Source organism: Peromyscus eremicus, chromosome 3 (genome assembly GCF_949786415.1).
Source record: "Peromyscus eremicus chromosome 3, PerEre_H2_v1, whole genome shotgun sequence".
Taxonomy (NCBI): Eukaryota; Metazoa; Chordata; class Mammalia; order Rodentia; family Cricetidae; genus Peromyscus; species Peromyscus eremicus.
This window is the reverse complement of record NC_081418.1, coordinates 19,339,220-19,358,453: the sequence shown is the minus strand read 5'-3', so window position 1 is coordinate 19,358,453 and position 19,234 is coordinate 19,339,220. Positions and strand designations below refer to the sequence as shown.

At 40.6% G+C, this 19,234-nt stretch overlaps 1 protein-coding gene across 2 annotated transcripts in view; it reads right to left on the bottom strand.

The window, feature by feature from the left end:
* The window catches only part of Ppp1r9a (protein phosphatase 1 regulatory subunit 9A), a 268,157-nt gene that overhangs the window by 34,753 nt on the left and 214,170 nt on the right, over nt 1–19,234 (bottom strand). For both annotated transcript variants that reach the window (XM_059257348.1, XM_059257349.1), the window contains exons 7-10: nt 17,962–18,015; nt 15,055–15,284; nt 13,602–13,698; nt 13,331–13,502 (exon numbers count right to left, since the gene is read on the bottom strand). In XM_059257348.1, coding sequence (XP_059113331.1) covers nt 13,331–13,502; nt 13,602–13,698; nt 15,055–15,284; nt 17,962–18,015 — 553 coding nt within the window. The remainder of the gene's footprint in view (nt 1–13,330; nt 13,503–13,601; nt 13,699–15,054; nt 15,285–17,961; nt 18,016–19,234) is intronic.

Here is a 19,234-nt window from a genome sequence, read left to right as displayed (position 1 = left end):
GGTGTAAACTGATTAAGCATACACATGCACTTATGTTTAGGAAAGATTCACTTAGCTCAAGTCTAAAAGGCAGGGTTTTAGATCTGTTACCTGAGTGGCCAACAACAGATCTCCCACAGTGAACCACTTTTGAGAGTCTGAAAGCAAGTATCAGAGACTTTACTGCAGAGATTATGGATTACAAACCAGTAATTTATTTTCCACCCTGGGAAGAGAAATGGTTTTGAAAAGAACCCCAAGAGTGGAGTGGTGCTGAGAACTGTCACACTGATAGCACTTAGGCAGAAGGAACATTGTCTGTGAGAAGATGGACAATGACAGCCAAGAAGGATCCCTGGAAATAGGAGACAGCAGCTGCTGGGTAGCCAGGTATCTGTGTTGCTCATGCATTATATGCTATCTCCTTCCACTATATGGTTTAAGAATCAAAGTCTTACAACTCAAAAGAGTCTTGGGATTCTGGACAACCTTCCGTCTCATCAAAGCAGACTGAGGCTCAAAGGTGGCCGCTCATGTGTGCACTATGGAGCAGCCTAGACGGAACTCAGATGTACAAGCCTACGATCCTTGTGCAAGGTCACTCTTGCATCTGGAAGTGAACGTCATGCGCAATCTTGTGCCTGCCACCAGCCCTCTTTTTCTATTTGACTTTCTGTTCTATAAAGAAATGCATGCCCAGTGTGACCCTGCAAACTCACAGAAGCATGAACAGAGTTCTAGGGCACTTTAGCTGGCTTTGTACATATCCCAGGAACAAAATTCTTACCCTAAAGAATTAGCTGTCATTTAGGTGATGGTGTCTGGCAGGCAAACCCACCTGGCTCAGTCTCTAAGTCATGTGCCGTGAGATGGAAGGGCGTAGGCGGCCATGTTTGTCACTTCTTCCTAACAGAGATCCTCATCTCTAGGGGAACATGGTTCCTCAGCCCCAGGCCTCAGGCACCCCTTCCCTCCTCTTTCTGGTGTATCTTGTTCTGCTGTTCACAGACAGAGGAAAATTGCTTTTCTCTCCTGCTTTCTGGTTTATTCTTCCTTTAGATACTCCAGTCTGTGAAGCAGCCTACCACTGACTCAAATACAGGGAGAAATACAAATGTGGAAGTCTTAAACAGATCAATAAATACACAGGGATGCATTCGGAGACCCTCCGGGCAGGACCGAATGATGGAACTTGGAGTGGGGGGGACATGGCCGTACCTCCATCTCAAGACCAGTTTCAATATGGCTTTAAATTGGATCCTTTAAAATAGCTTAATGGATTTAATTACAATTTTAATAGCTGGTATGAAAACGCTCTATGAAATTAGGATGTTATATTTCATATAACACAGAGACCAGTTCCCTACAACACTGCTGTGAGTCATTCTGGTTTTTTTTCCCCCACTGGACTGACGTCATTTTTGACGTAAATGGAATGCTGCTGGAGGATCAGACCCAGGCAGCAGGGAAAGCAGGAATGGAGCCTTATAAGAATGGGGTCCACTGTTCACTCTGCTATGCACTGGGCCCTTCAAAAACAGTTCTACCTGGCTATTGTCAACTGAAATGCTGGGCATAATGAGGCACTTGGTGGCATTTTGAACTTAAACAGTATCTGCATATTATTCACAGTGACTGCAAGTTCATAAAAGATGGACCCTTTGGGATTGGGGGCTGATACATATTGTACTCAGGTGGTAGATTCAAGCATCCCAGAGAGCCAGTGTGAGCAAGTCACTGTGAGAGCAGACCTACAGCTCGAATCCACAATGAGCTGCCATGCCATAAAATTGGGCAATTTACCTAACCTCTCAGAGGTCCCCAAGGATCCTCAACTGCAAAAAGGGAATGATAATGACATAATATAATCACTGCATTGTTATGAAGATTAAATGCATTAATAGTCCTCAAACTGCTTAGAAGAGTGAATGCTACATAACCATCCACAGCTGTCTTTATTTACCGCATTGAACAGATTAGAAAGAGTAAAGCAAGTCATAGAGTATCATGTGAACTCATTTAAAATATTTAGAAAATAGTAACAGATACATTTCCTAATGGCAAATATGCATCCCATTACAGGGGAACTGAAAAGGCAGACAGACTTCTTCCAGACTATGGATGTGTCAGGTAGTGCATTAATACTTACACATGTTAAAAATTTTGGATTGAGCCTTTTGTTTTGTGTATTTTTTTGTATTTACATATTTGTGTAGTTAAAGTTTATTTAGAACGTGAAAAAACACACATTTGTTATTTTTTTCACTTGGAGACATCTTAATTCCATTCTAGTTTGGATTCTGCTGTTTCAGGTATTGACGGTATTGATATAAACCAGGGAACTTGGCCAAAGCTCCCCAGATCTTCTTTCTGCCTCTGCCACTAAGAACCCTGCTGGTTTTCAACGGTGACATTGCCTACTACCTTTACTGACTGCCTGATGATACGTCTACATACGGCCCTACATAGCTCACCTGCTAGCCACTCCTTTAAAGAGTATTGTATGGGGAAGATGGATTGGATTGAATATGATACTTGGAGATAGGGAGTCTACTGTTCTACTGTTCCTTTTGCTTAGGAACCTACTCACAGGCAACTTCCACCCTTAATTCTGGTGACAACTGGTAGTTTCTTTTGTAACTATTTAAATAAATAAAATAATTTATATATTATGTTACAAAGTTTTTTATTAAAAATAAAAACTACATAAAATATTTATATTTAAATATAAATAATGCACTTATGAAATTTTCTAGGAAGCTGATTTCTTGTCACTTCAGCAAAAGATTATTCCTATTTTCTAATCTTTTCATTAGGTTACATTTATTGTTTTATGAACTATAGTTTATTTGCTAATTGCTTAAAGAAAATGTAGAAATTCCTTTTCACCCATATCCACAAATAAATTTCAAAGGACTTAGAAATGCAATTTAGTTACTTGTGTTAGTGCAGTACTTTCAGGGTGTGGTTCAAAGCTGATTTAAGATGATGCTCTATGCTTATAATAGTCAGACGGAAAATTTGAGAATATGAAAGATAGAGAATTTAAGCTTTAGATTCTAGGGAAATTCATGCACATAGCTCAGGATTCTTTCCCTATGACCACTCTGTCTTTTCTGATAGAACAGAGATTCTGCACAGCCTAAAAGTTGAGGAAACACACATGTAATCAAATGCCATCCTAGCTGGGGACTCAGAGTTCTGTGACTAGAGCCATGAGGCTGTCTGGGAGTTGGGTCTAGGGAGAAGGGATACATTAATAGCTTCCTTGATAAGTACAGGAAGAATTCAGATCTTAAGGCTTTAGTAGAAACCAAAGCCAGTTATCTTTAGATGAACATTGTTTACCTAAATGGAGGAGTACTGTCAACTGTAGGAAGACATGGCTCCTGGCAGCATTCGAAAACCTGAAGTTATAGCCAGGCGAGTGGTGCTGCATGCTTTTAATCCCAGCACTTGGGAGGCAAACCTGGTCTACAGTGAGAGTTCCAGGACAGCTAGGGCTATACAGAGAAACCATGTCTCAAAAAAACAAAACAAAAAACAAAAAAAGAAAGAAAACCTGAAGCTAGGTGCTTAGACTACCTGCAAGAGTTGTTAAGGAATGTCCTAAGTACTTAAAAGACTGCTAGTCTCTTAGTAATAGTCCTTAACAGGAACCCAAACACAGATGCAATTTCAAGGGTTTGTAGTTATTTAATTAGGTAAGTTTATCAATAGGAACTAATCATAATTTAAAAATCCATCCATAGTAACTTCAAGCAAAACTTTAAAAATGAAAGAACTAGGTTTTGGATGAGGTAGCTCAAATAAGTCTAACAATTGAAATAAAATAATTGGTTTTTTTGTTTTGTTTTGTTTCATTTGCTTTTTTTGGTGTTTAAAACCATTTAGGATCATTAAAATAAAACAAACAATAAAAAACGATACTCATAAGCAGCAGAATTTTCAGAGTGCAAAAATTCTAATGTTTCTATAATTATTTCTTATGGACATTGGATATACTTATTGTACAAATTACACAAAATATTTGACAACTACATTAAGGAAGAACTCAGCCATAGCTTGTGGTTAGTATCCTACTGGAACAGGGCCTTGATATTGTGTGTACTGAACCAATACAACACAGTTGGGATGCTTTTCAGAACCACACCTAGAAGTGAATCTGCTGGTCCTAACAGAGACAGCTGCTTGTGTTTCAGTTTTTATATCTGTGAGTAGAGTACATGGCTATTGGATTTCCTAAGTAGAATATCTAGGACCCCTCTCTAACCTGGCCAAGTTGAGCAGAACCAAGGGCCACAGATGCTTCATCCTCAAATCCCACAGCACTGTCCTATTCTCAGATCCCCACTATAATGTCACAGTCCAATACTCATTAGACCACATGCCTAAACAGAAGAAATATTTGGAACATACCTCCCCTATAAAGTTCCCCCAGGAAGGAAATTAACCATATTTGTGTTAAAATGGTCTTTACTTTCAGAAGATCATAATCAACCTTGTAGTTCTCTCAAAGTCAAACAAAATTGAAAATCCAAAGCAAAATACCACAAACATACACTTTTTTCTAAAATGAGCAGAAAATTACTAAAAGTCCATTCTAACAGAGTAACCACGCCTTTCTACTAAGCCAGCTTTTGGTACACTCTGATACCAATGTCCACTTTGGTGAATGAAGCTGAGGGGTTTGGAGAGGGTTCTGGAGACTTCTATGAATTTATGAAGACAGAGTAAGAAATGTGAAAGGAAAGCCACAATTCATAGCTCTACATCTCCCTTTCAACGTCTCACAGATCTCTAATGGCTCACCTGCAGACAGATTCAAAACTCCCATCAGCCTAGCTAGGCAATTTAGGTGCTTTGTGTTTTTGAGGAAGAAGACTACTTTTGACTTTAATTATATGCCAGAAAAATAGTCAATAAATATTGATTCCTCGTTCATTTGACTTGTTCATTAAAAATTTCCATAGTGATTTACCATGAATGTTCACTCTTTAATTAATGAGATTCAACAGCATTTCAGTCAAAATATTTGTTGATGGGTAAAGAAAATAATTAAAATTAAAATAATTAAAAATAATTTATTCAAGATAAATGACAATTATGAAAGTTTACCAAATTATTAAATGTCTTTAACGATGACTAAAGAAAGCTTGATTGTACTCCAGAATTTGTCTTGCCCCACTTTTGAGCTAAACAATGAGATAGCAAAGAACAATTACTTCATTGCCATGCATCTAGTGTTCTTATATGAGATATTCTTTTAAAAATGTTTATTAAATTTATTTATTTACTTATTTATTTGTGTATGTGTGCACTATGCATGTGCCAGGGTTTCTGTGGAAACTTGTTTTAGAATGTTATTTTAAGGTACATTACTTTTGTTTATGCTGTAGAACATTTGCTTTAATGATGCAAAGATGTGTTGCATTCTTTTATGTTGCATTAACTCTGTGAAGCTGTGTTACTCTGCCTGTCTAAAACACCTGATGGTCTAATAAAGAGCTGAATGGTGAATATTGAGGCAGGAGAAAGGACAGGCAGGGCTGGCAGGCAGAGAGAATAAATAGAAGAAGAAATCTGGGAGGAAAAGAAGAAAGAAGAAGGAGTGAGAGGGAAGAGGACACTAGGGGCCAGCCACCCAGCCAGCCAGCCAGCCACATAGTAAGAGTGAAAGTAAGATATGCAGAAATAGAGAAAGCAAAAGGTCTGGAAACAAAAGGTAAATGAGATAATTTAAGTTAAGAAAAGCTAGTTAGAAACAAGTCAAGCTAAGGCCGGGTATTTATAATTAAGAATAAGCCTCCATGTGTGTTTATTTGGGAGCTGGGTGGTGGGGCCCCCCAAAGAGCAAAAGAGTAGAAAACAACCAACTACAGAAACAAAAACAACTTGTGGGAATTGGTTCTCTCCTTCCACCACGTGCATCCCAGGAACCAAACTCACCTTGTCAGGTGGTATCAGCACCTTTACAAGCTTAGCCACCATGCTGGTGCTAGGGGAGACAGTCTTGACAAAAAAGGGCAAGTATTCACTTTAAGTTTAATGACTTCCCATTTAATGAGTTCCATCTTTAATTATGTCTTTAACTTTAGTTTAAAATTCTGGCCTCCAATGCTGAAAGTGAGTGCTTAATACACTATCAAACTTTTCTAGGAAATAAATAGATGTTACCATAAAGATCTGACTTGATATCAAACACCAAGGTGTCTGAAGAGTCCATCAAAGGGGGATCAAGAGAGAGGGGGCAAGGAAGTGAAGAAACTTTCCTCAGGGGAGTATAGTTGGCCTTGGGAACCTCCTTACTGACTTTAGTGTTTGACAGTGGGGTCCTTTCTTCTTACTAAATTTTAAACTCAGGTTAAGCCTAAATTTGTGTGTGTGTGTGTGTGTGTGTGTGTGTGTGTGCATGCACGCGCATACACTTGCACACACATGTGGTTTTTCTCCTTTTTAGTTTCTAGTTATGTGGTGGTTTGAAAGAAAATGGCCCCCAAAGGGAGTGGGACTATTAGGAGGTGTGGCCTTGTTGGAGGAAGTGTGTCATTGTGGGGGCCAGCTTTGAGGTCTCTTTCTCAAGCTTCCCTCAGTGTGATAGTCAGTCTACTTCCTGTTGCCTGCAAGATGTAGAATTCCCAGTTCCATCACCATGTCTGCCTGCATGCTGCCATGCTCCTCACCATGATGATAATGGACTGAACCTCTGAACTAAGCCACCCCCATTAAATGTTTTCCTTACAAGAGTTGCCGTGGTCATCATATTTTTGTCACAGCAATATAAACCTTAACTAAGACAAGTTATTTTGCTTGAAAAAAATCTTTTTTCTCCTTTGTTTGCCTTTTGTTTTCTGCTTTGAGACAGATTCTCACGTACCCCAAGATAAATTGCTTTAAAAAAATTAATCTAGTAATTCCCTGTTTAATTCTTATAATCCACAGACTTTTGAGTTTTTGATGTATTTGACTAAAACAAACAAACAAACAAAAATCTGTACAAGTTAAAATGACAATAACCACCACTTGGGTAGGATGCAAGGGGGAGGAGGTGGAGGGTGGATTTGATCAAAACAAATTATATTCTCTGATAAAATTCTCAAGCAATAAAATTTAAAATGCAGTGCATTATAACTTTGCTCCTTTCTTTTATCTTCTCATTTGTTTACTTCACTGGCTTCCTCTGGTATTACTTGCTACAAGTACTAAGTCAACAGGAGAGATGTGGTAATGGTGCTTTTAATAGAGCAACACTAAACACATGTTTAGTTTTAAAGAGAATTCCTGATTTCAGCATTTGTTATGCATGGGAGGTCTGGTGGAGACCTGTTCCTCTCACGACATCAAGGTAAAGCAGTTCCTTCACAGTTCTAATTGGATAAAACATTATTATAGATAGATATGATTAACTGTCCATCTTCATTCACTGAAATAATGAAATTTTCTTGTAGCTAATATGTGAAATATGAGTTCTTGTCTTTTTTAATGTTTAACCAATTTTGTGTTCTTTGCACAGGCATACCTTGGTCATGATACATCATATCTTAAGTTATATTTCTGGATTTGGCTTGCTAATATTTAATGTTTATATTTAGCAGTTTTTCTATCAACTGGATTTTCAAGGTCTGAGCCTTGAGATCATTCCCGGGTCAGCTGATTTCCTTCTGAAGTAGATCTTTTAGAAATAAAATTGAAGGGTCCTTGGTTGAAAATATCTGTATTTTGCTTGTCTGAAATATAATTTTTCTTTATTTTGTGTTTTATTCATGTTTTCTTTTGAGACAATTCTTCTTGAGTAGCCCAGGTTGGTCTTGAACTTGTGGTCCTGCAGCTTCTGCTTCCTCAGGGGTGGGGCTGCAGGTGACAGTTGTCTTTCTCATTCTTAAAGGCACTGCCGCTAAGGGTCAATAGATGGACTGTAGATGGATTTTCTTTGGGCCATCAGTTCACAAAAAATGACACGGAGATTTCTTACTAATTATGAAAACAGCCTATAGCTTATGCTAGTTTCTAACTAGTTCTTACAACTTAAATCAACCCATTTCTATTCATCTACCTGCTGCCACACGGCTCATGTCTTTTATCTCTCCTCCTACATGTTTTGTTCCCTCTGGGTCTCGTTGGTGACCCCACCTTGCCTTTCTTCTTCCCTGAGACCTCTGTCTCCCCAGAAGTCCCGCCTCACCTCTTCCTGCCTAGATTGGCCATTCAGCTCTCTATTGAACCAATCATAGTGATACATCTTCACACAGTGTAAAGGAATATTCCACAAAAGTGGACAGTTTATTTTCTCTCAATATTTTAAAGTTATTGTCCTGATATCTTCTGGCTTCCACTTCACGACTTTACCACATATTTTTTTAATGGATAATTCTATTTATTTATTTATTTATTTATTTGGAAATATCTAGACTTTTAAATAACCTGCTTTTAATGCAGTAATCCTATTTCTGGATATCTATCTAAATATTATAACAGGTAAAAATGAATCAACACATCAGGTAGTTCACTGTGTCATTATTGAGAAATCTTAACTTATTATAATTCAATCTAAACTCTAGCTTTCTTTTTTTTTTTTTTTTTTTTGGTTTTTCAAGACAGGTTTTCTCTGTGTAGCTCTGGCACCTCTCAACCTCACAGAGATTTGCCTGCCTCTGCCTCATGTGTGGGATTAAAGGTGTGAGCCACCACCGCCCAGCTAACTCTTGCTTTCTTAAACAGGGAGCTTTCCCTGTTTCCAGAACTAGCTGGTTATAAATAATCTAACCACTGCTGACCATAAAATTTCACCTAACTCTCATCCCCTTGGTACTTGGTTTGACAAAGTATACTTTGTGGTCAAATATGTTTCAGGCAGGTGATAAGATTCCAAGAGAGAATGTGTAAGTAACCACTGGGATTCTCATACTTACAGGGTGTTGTGAAAAAAGGAAAAACAAAACACTAAATCACAGACTTGTGACCCCAGGACTTGGGCCACCAAGACAGGAGACCACAAGTTTCAGGCCAGTGCAGACTGGACAGTGAGATCCCGTCTCAAAACAAAATGAAAGTAACAAACAATCGTGAATAATATTAAAAGGAGCAAAGAGTTTTTAAATGAGAGCGCATTCTCTGGTGCAGCTGCTGCCAAGTCAACCACGTCACCCCCAGGGGGCAGCAGCGACCCTCTCTGCAGTTCTACTGTCGGCCCCAGGTTCACTCAGAAGCCAGCACTTGCATATCTGTTGTGTTTTTAGGAAGGTGATATAATTATCTGAGCAACGGTTTACAGTCTTTCCCCCCCAGCATTACCACCGTTGGAGCTTGCCAGTTAGAATCCACACAATGTGGTGATATTGTGTTCCCCAAAATATTGTGCACCCTAATAAACTAACCTGGGGTCAGAGAACAGAACAGCCACTAGACAGATATACAGGCCAGAAAATGGTGGCACACACACCTTTAATCCTAGCATTCCAGAGGCAGAGATCCGTCTGGATTTCTGTGAGTTCAAAGCCACACTGGAAACAAGCCAGGCATGGTAACAAGAGCCTTTAATCCCAGGAAGTGATGGTAGGAAGCAGAAAGGTATTTAAGGTGGGAGGATGAGGAACTAGAGCCTGATTAAGCTTTTAGGCTTTTGAGCAGCACAGTTCAGCTGAGAGGCATCCAGTCTGAGGAAACAGGATAAGCTGAGGAATTGGCGAGGTGAGGTAGCTGTGGCTTGTTCTGCTTCTCTGATCTTCCAGTGTTGACCCCAGTACCTGGCTCCAGGTTTGTTTTTATTAATAAGAACTTTTAAGATTCATGCTACAACACAATGTATAGAATACACAGGACACAGCCTTCTGGGACTTCTTTTGATTAGGTCTTTGTCATGTTTCATTTTTCATGATATTTATAAAAACTTTAAAATGAATAGAGTAGTTAAGACAACTTCCAGCCTCGGAGCTGCACAGGACTTTCTGTAAAGGGACATCTGGAATGCCCCGTGACCTGCTTGCTGTCAACACTACCATGGTGGTGGCCATCTAGGCTCTGGCTGGAGTTAGGCTCTGTAGCAAGAACTTAACTAAGATGATCCATAGTTCTCCTCTCTAACTTCCTCTTATCCACCCCAGGTTTCCTTCAGTAGTCTATGGAACACGTATAACCCCTCTCTAAGAAAACACTCTAAATATTTGAAGCTGACACAGTATCATCATAAGAATCGTGAACTGTATAGATGCTCAGGATGGACATTTTGAATTTCAGGGGCTTTTCAAGGAAATCTATCTGAAGTAAGTTTAACCTCCTATTCCAATGATGAAGCAACATAGTAGCTCAGCTGTGGATGCCACTGCCATCCCAGGGTCCAGGAAGCAAGGTAGAGAACTCACACAGACCAGTGTTACTGAGCAAAGATAGTACGGAAAAATCATCATCTTCACAGATGGAAAATAATATTTGACAATTACACAGTGGAAAATAGAGGGGATGTGAGATCTGTTAAAACTCGATGAAAAACTATTAAATTTGTTTTCTATAATTGTGGGAAGGCTAAAGAATTAGAATATATTAAATAATGAATTTGTATGCATAACCTTTAGGATCTCACTGTCTCTCTGGCTGGCCTGGAACTTGCTGTGTCAACTCCACTGGCGTGGAACTCATAAAGATCTGCTTGCCTTGCCCCTGCCCCCTGGGTGCTGGGATTGAAGCGGTGCACCACACACCTGGCCTTTTACCAACATTTTAATAAAATACCTGTGTTGCTTGGTTTACTTCTGACAAGGATACATCAAATAGTGTTAAAGGATAATTTAAGTGTGGTAAATTTTTGTAAGGTTTGAAAATTAGTTTCATTCCTCACAAATGTCTGGAATTCCAATATTGAGAGTCAACTAGCTACCCAGAGCTTGTCAGGAAGTCAGACAAGGTCAGTGTGGAGGAATGGATGCTTCTGGCCCTTTCCTGCCTCCTCTCCTCACCTTCCCTCTCTCTTTCATTATTTCACTCTGACACAGTCTATCACTGATCTACTTCAGGAGCTGCTCCAAGCCCCAAACACCACTAAACCTTCCTTTTAACCCCCAGAGCTGGGAAGCAGAGGAGAACTGGACGGTCCTGAGAGAGAGCGTGATGACCCTGCACCTAATGGGCAGCCATGATGGTGACTGTAAGTCCTGTACTTGGTGTTACGAAAGGTGGCAAAGGTCTTCCAGGACTGGACGGGCTGTGTTGGGTCTGCAGCCTCACTCCCTAGTCTCTTAGTCTTTGGTGTTCCCTAGCAACAGAAGCGGAGAATCCATTTAGAAAAAATGCTTTCCAGAACATTCCATCTAGCTACGAGCCAAGCCACTTAAGTTTATGTGATCAAGTGACTGAAATTCAAGGAGATTTGTCATTGGCTGCAAAAGAACTGAAAGAACATGGCTTGATATGTATATTGCTAGAGTCTAAAGTGACAGATTCCACTTCCACCACAAGCAGGCATGGCTTTCAGGACGAATTAGTAGTCTCCACATCTCACTGTGAACTGCCTGTGTTGCTAGGGAAACTGATAATTATGTGGAAAAATGGAGGGTACAGAATAGAAAAGGGTTCAGAAGAAATGTAAGGTTTTGATCCAAATCAGCATGTTAATAGTACAGTTTGTTGATCTTCTGTAGTTAAACAATTTAATAAATACCATTAATTATATGTTTGACAAGACACCGATTTCCAAACTGAAAGACATGAATAACAGGGAAAGGCTACTGGTTACTGATCATACCCTGAGTATACCACAGCAAGACCCTGTATTTATAATAAACTACAATTAAACTTTAAACACTCATAAAGGTTAAAATCTCCACATTGGCTTGATTTCTGTGACTTCTCTTTTGACTTCCATCGAATGCCTTTTCCAGGTACAGAAACTGTAGGTGCACTTGCTAACAGCATTACTTACCTATGCCTCACAGTCACATGGTGCCAAGCAACCTTGGTAGACCGGAGAGGAAAGAGGTGTCACCACTTTTATATTCCACACCATAAGGCCAATCCAGAGCAGCTGGGGACCCTCCCAAGGCATAGCCCTCAACGGTGTGCCCTTGAGGCTCTTCCCTGGCAACTCTCTTGAGGCATTACTTATAAGCTATCCCTTACTTAGACACAACCCAGAAAAAAAAAAAAAGACATAAACCCAGTAAGTGCACTCGAATCTTCATTTAAATGAACATTTTTTGATTCTTTGCACTTTTAAGGATTAAGAAGTTACTTCTGAAGTTAATGCTACACTATAAACAGCTGCTTATCAGAAACATCTTCTGGAAATGTCTATGCGTCTGTGTGTGTATATGTGTATGCACGCTTGTGTGTCTATGTACATGTGTGAATGAGTGTTGTGCCAGTGTGTACAAACGTGTGCTGGGGTCAGGAAGCACTACCTTATTTGATTTTAGAAGAGGTCTCTCAGTGAACTTGGAGTTGTGATCTAGCTAGGCTGGCTGGACGGCAAGCCCCAGCAACATTCTAATCTCTTGCTCCTCGTCCTAGCACTGGGATTATGTGTGCACAGCACATGGTTTTTCATGTGAGTGCTGGGGATCCGAACTCTGTTCCTCATGCATGTGTAGCAAATACTTTACCCACTGAGCCATCTCCCCCGCCCTGAGAAGATCTTAACAGGAGAGAAAGATTGTCAAAAAACAAAAGAGCTCATAATTCAGAGTTTTGCTCCAAGTCGTGCTAGTGTGTTACCAGGTCACTGTACACTGCTCGTGGAGCTCCTTCCTTCTCTTCCAGCACGCTGTACGTTCATGTAAAATGAAGCAACCGAGGTCTTCCAGTCTCCATATTTATGTGTACACATGCTCTATTTAAATGAAATACTCATTCACATGGATATATACATAAACTATGTATAGAATGTTCGAGAACATATAAGTGACACCCGGATCGTGGGTGTGTCTGATGCTATCTGTGTTCTCTACTTACTTGGTTTTTGGCAAGATGGACATGGGGAGTACAAGTAGGACTCCAGATAAAGAACAGAACTGAAGAGAGTATCTCAACTGAGTCTGGAAAGCTTGAAACAGGTGGCCAGCCCTCTGATGCATGGGCAAGATATTTATTCTAAGGGTGGGGACTAGAAGGAAAGGACTATCATCTCCAGTGCAGTTTACTGAGTGCCTTCATTCCTGACACTTTAAAGACAACACTTGCCTTAGGTTGGAACTCTATCATTTACACGGAAGCGTTTGTGTCTGATGTGAGCTAAACTGACAGGTTCTTATCCTGATGAGCCTTAGACGGTGGTTTGAGTTTGGGGATCTCCAAGCCAGAAAAAGAACTTAAGTCCTGATTACACTGTCAGCAACAATGGCATGTGAGGTGAGGAGAGACCAACCTTGATTCAAGCCGTCCTGACAGGACGTTTGCCTGACTTCCATATTCTCCATAGTGTCTCCTTTTGAGACTTCTCCAGGAGATGTTCTCCTCTCAAAGATGTTGTTGTTGTTGTTAACTTGAGTCCCATTTTGCTTCAGTAGTCTGAACACCTCAGCCTCCAGATCTCTAATCTAGAAAACAAAAAGCCATTCACAATTGGAATGTCCGGCATTCGTCTGGGCAGAGCCGGCCTCACCTCATTGTGTAGTGGCTTTGAAAATCCTACTCACCCGGACTTGCAAGCCTTGGACCTCCACCAGATGAGCCTTCTCCACCTCCTCCAGCTTCTTTCTTTCCACTTCCTGTCTCTTGATGAAATCGAGCTCTCTTAAGAAGAAAATAGGATCAATTGTAGACAACTTTCAGTAAGTGAAGAACTGTGGACATTCTTACAGAAGTTCAGTGGGACAGACACCTAGAGAGCTATTTAAATAAATCTCAAGTATAGCTCGTGGAGAAGTTTACGGCAATGAAAGAAAAGACACCTTTAATGATGTAATCACAAATACAGGACGCATTCTGATTTTTCTAAGAATGCTGTCATCTGGAGTGCCTGATTGGGAGCATGCACACTCATATGGACAGGAGTGACTGTACTAATGACTCTGTGGGGAATTCAGTGGTGATAATTTCCTGTCAGTAGAAATGATTCTCTATTTCCAATATGTAAGGCAACAGATGGAAGGAGATGGGAAGAGCTAAGGTCGTTCCGGTGAGAAGACAGTGGGGGGCACTGAGATGATCCCTCACACCTCCATGGGTAATACTGGAGAAGGGGACGCCCCTCCATTCTGAGAGCTTCTGGTAGAATATGCAAATCTGGTCATTTCTTAGAGATAGATACAGTGTTGTTAGCACAAAGTTACAATGGTAATGTATTGATTGAGTTCACAGTGACAAATAACTACTATCCTCTTTTGAGCAACTCATTTTCGCTATCTGTTTCAACTACTAAAATATTATATCTAAGACAGGAAAGAAATGCGATGACTGTGACACACATACTTAGCCTCTAAAGCTTGTCACAGAAAACCATGAAAGGTACTTGGTGTTTGGTCTAGTGAGTCAGAAATAACTCATGAAAATCTCTCTGGGCATGCTCTCTAAGATTACATCCAGGCCCGAGAGGCCAAGGGAAAACGGCTGTAGCTCAGAAGAGAGCTGCTGAAATTTCATACCAGGGTGTGCTCAGGGCCTGCCTCCCTGTTGTGACCTGGGGCCCTGAGAGCAGAGGATGAGAAAGGCAGAGGCAGGGTGGGAGGTCGTGCACGTCCGTGTTTACACAGCTACAGAGACAGGGCCTGGGTCACTGACTCTAAGGACACAGACAGAGGCGGCCCCACCCATGCCCCAACTGCTCCTCTGCATGTGGCACCTCCAACTGTCAGCCAAGCGTCCTGGACAGATCCAGCTGCACGGCTGGCTTCTAAAACATAGAGATGCTTCTTCCAAAAGGAAGCAAGGTTTGAATAGTTACTATCCAAAACCGAGAAGTCAATTGATAACACCCAAAATAAATTCCCACGAGAAAAAGTTGCTCCCCTAATCTGTGGTGACTGTGGTCTGAAAAGGAAGGCCAGCCTGACCTCTCACACCTCTAAAGAGTATCAAGCCACTGGGGATGTGCCTTCCTCAGACACACCTCTGTTCCAACTGCTGTTTGGATCACTGGGGAACGCTTACTTTTGTTGAAAATCCTTGATCAACTTCTTTGCTTTGTTGTATTTCTTTTCCAAGGCCTGATACTGGCTTTGAGTTTCTTTGAGATGCTCATTCACGGTGTGACACAATGTCTGTGCCTCGATCCAGTAGCTCTCCAACTTCAGCATTCTTTCTTTATTCTCCTCAATATTCTGTTGAAGTTGGTTTTTTTCTAGTTCCCACCTTACTTTCTCGTTTTCTGCTGCTTGCAGCTGGAGAAAACAAATGTCAAGGCAAAAATAGTTTAGGTGAGTCTGCAGCAACTATTGCTCCCCACTATTCAGCTTGTCTTCGATAAAATTCTATGGTTGTGTACACTCAGTCATCCAAACAGCTGGAGACGAGCACAGCAACAATGCTTTCCATATCCATAAAGGATAATATGGAAGGCTTGAAGAAAGGGAACGATTTGCTCAAGGTTACCCATCTGATAAGTGATGAAACACAAATCGGATTCCAAGTCCCATGAACTTTCTTTGAAATACTGCAAGCAGGAAAAGACGTCCAGCATATCACTGATGCAGTCCAATCTATGTCAACACATGTCCTTTGAGAGCATGTTAAGTAAAATGTAGGACGATAAGTTGAAAATTAACTAAGAGGGGAGTCGGGCTAGGCGAGGAGAGAGGAAGGGAGGGGCCAGTGGTTCTCAGCCTCCCTAAAGCTGCGGCCCTTTGACACACAGTTCCTCGTGTTGTGGTGACCACCCCACCAATTAAATTATTTCGTCACTACTTCATAACTGCAATTTTGCTACTTTGTGAACTGTAAACACCTGTGTTTTCTGGTGGTCTTGGGGGGACATGTGGATGGGTCCTTCTGAGACCCAAAGGCTGAGAACCACAGCACTAATGGCTAAGAAGGGGCTTAGTCATTCAGCTGACATTTGAATAATTTCCCTTCAAACTCAGACACGTGGTCCAAGTTTCTGAGAGTCCAGGTTGGCATCTGCACAAAGCACCCGAGCTCTCACAGCTCAGCATCCTCGCAACACTTTCTGGGCATCACTATCATCTGATAAGCGTGAGCTTCTCTTCCTGTGCTTTTAACCCTTTAGAGGATGCTATCAGGTTCCCGATTCCAATCGACATGAATAGTCTGTCACTCAATATATTCCAGGGAGTGTTATGAATGTCTAGATCTTTATAAACCTTAACATACACAAAGCATAAAAAAACAAGGCTAAGTAAAGATGTAAATGACTGTCTGACTCATCTAAATCTCTGCATGGATCAGAAAAGATAGCTTTGTGTTGTTATTGTCTCCAGGTACTCTTAGGAATATGGGGCACGGTTTTCTCTAGGCCTCCCGGCTGAATTCGCAGGCAGGAGAGAGGAACCCCGTCTGGCTTTGCTGTTGACACACATTCAGATGAGGTTTAAAGGGCACTAAGAACAGCCACCTGCCTGTCAAGCCGCTGCTCTGTCAACCTTCCCTGCTTTCTTTAACTTACCAGTGTTCAAAATGAAAACATTCTGAAAGTATATAGCATTGAACAAATAGAAATACACACACAAATATATATTTATATATCACAGGTATAGTTTGGTGAAAAATTTTTACTAAATACATTTGGACAAGAGGTTACAAAGTAAAAATTGCTTTGAAATGAGGAAATCTATTTAACATGGATAATAATCACAATTACATATTTTCAAGTGTGGGTATCATATACCAACGTAGGAAGAAAAATATAAAATAGCAATTTTTAGTCTTTTCTAAATTAAATCTTCATAGTCAAATGCCTATGCCTGTCTAGGAGAGCATTTGTAAACACAGGGGCCCCTTTTCCCTATTTGTAACCAACAGTTTCAGAAGATCAGCTTTTCAGCTTCAAGAAACAGTTCTGGGGTAGAAAGGACTCCGTTTTTACTGCTTCTGTAATTAAGTGACGTTTTATAGCAGCTGTTTATGTACCAGCCACTGCTAACGTGGAACTTAAGATTCACAGTGCGACGCTGGCACCATGAAGGATGTATAAACCAGCTTTGACTACAGAGCTCCAGAGCGTATTAGTCAAGAAGACCATTTAACCAAAGTAGCCCAGCTAATTCATCTCCATTTAAAGTGCATGGAAAATCCAAAATAAGCATTCACTGTGAATGAGAAAACAGATCACTAGCGGTGGGGAAAATTATTATCGCAATTTTTAAAAGATCATGGAAGCAATACAGCATAGTTTGAAAGGAAGTGAAAAGTATTTTTAAATCTCTAAAAATGTACATTTGTTAGAACTAAACACAATAGCTAGAAATGTATCTTGTACAAGAATTTTGCAGTTTACTTTGATGTCTCACTTCATATAGATTAAAAAGTATAGTTTTTTATTAATATATTTTCTCTTCAACAAATTTAAATAACGCAAACTAAGTATGTCTCAAGATTTCCAGTAGCCCCTGAATCTAAATCAACTATACAATATCAGAGAGTTAATATTTAATTCTTAGACATGGGAAGTTTTTTTCTAAAAAGCAATTAATGTGCCACATTAAAACAATACATTGCTTCTATAATTGAGCTAAAAATAAATCTATTTATTATAAGGTAAATGACATAAAGGAGATTTGATATACCAGCTTGTATTTAAAAAACTAGTACACAGTTCAGGTGCTTGAGCCATTAAAAATATTATTTTTTGAAGAAATTTCAGAGAGAATATGAGTAAGTATAAATACTGAAGCTACGAAGTGCTGTGTGGCATTCACTGGGGTGTGTGCAGTTTGCTTCCTCCCCAGAAGGTCTGTCTGTGCACTTAACGGTGGAAATGAAACTCTCATGTAAGTATGCTCCCAAACGCACAGGAGCAAATCCTTTAGTCCTAGGCTTCGAACTCCTCAGAGTATCTGAAGTTTAAAGAGTACAATTCAAACACCACGTAGCGGTGCTTACCTTGGTCTTCAATTTTTGAATCTCTGCTTCTGTAACTGCATGTTTGATTTGCAACTGAAAATTGAAAAGAAAAAAATTCTCAACTAAGAGTGTTTCTATATTTTTAAAGACTCAGCAGCGAGAAGAATATCTTATGACACAATAAAAATCCTAGGAAACTGCCGCAGTGCAGCAGTTTGTAAATTACAATGTCTAGCGTGTAAAATGACTCACTGGGTGCAAACTAATTAAACACAGGGTTTATAGCTCACAGTCCCTAACATCCGATTAAGTTACCAGTTTAATTGCTCAGAGGCCAAAGAAAAGAAAACCCATTTCTTGGCCTCTGCAGCTCTTCCTTTATGATCTGAGCGTCCTGGGGCTGTTTCCTTGCTGAGGCTGGCCCATTGAACGGCTAGAGCCAGCCAGTCAACAGGCCGGGCAGAGCGTGAAGATTCAGTCCCACATCTTGCAGAAAGGTGGCGCTGTGGCTCTGTGAGTCGCTCTCACATCCCGCAGAGCAGCTCTGGGGCAGAGGAAGGAGGGGACGCAGCGGCTCTGAGAAAGCTCCGGGTTTGTTTTTTTGTTTTTCCTCCTTCTTCTTTTTAACAGCAGGAAAGGTACAGATTCAGATTTCTGCCCCCCAAAAATCTACTTGTATGGAGACTCCAACCTCAAAAAGCATTTTCTACAACATAATAGTCGCCTTTGCCATCTGTTTGCTCTGCTCCCCTCCCCCGACTGTTTTCTTTGTAACGAGGGGTCTTCAATGCGTCATTCATTTCTTTAAGGGCTAAACGCCCTCCCTGAACTTAAGGAAAACACTTTATAGGTTCACAATTTGTTCTCTGAAATCCCTGGGAAAGGAGGTTTTTGAAATTCCCAATTCTCCGCGTTTTAGAGATCAAAACACGCACCCTCATCATCTGCGTTTTGTCCACTGGAGGGTCTGGGAAGGGGGCCCTCTGCAACCAAACCCACTAAGTGATGCACCGGGCTTCTTCTGGTTACATTGTACTCCGAGTTGGTTTAACACAAACTTACTAAAGACACCCCCTCACTACCCCCCATTTTTTGGTCCACAGTACTTTGGAATTAGAATGTCCAGGAAAGACTATAATCTTATGCTATTACTATAACCAAGTAAATTTAATGCAGTTTACCAGTCAGCCAAGGAATGGCTGAGGGAAGGGCCTTGAGTTACAATGGGAAGTAAGCTTTGCAGACCACAGCACCTTTTAAATGGCTCTTCTCTGGTTTGCAGCTTGCATGCCCTTGGCTTTACTGGCCTGCT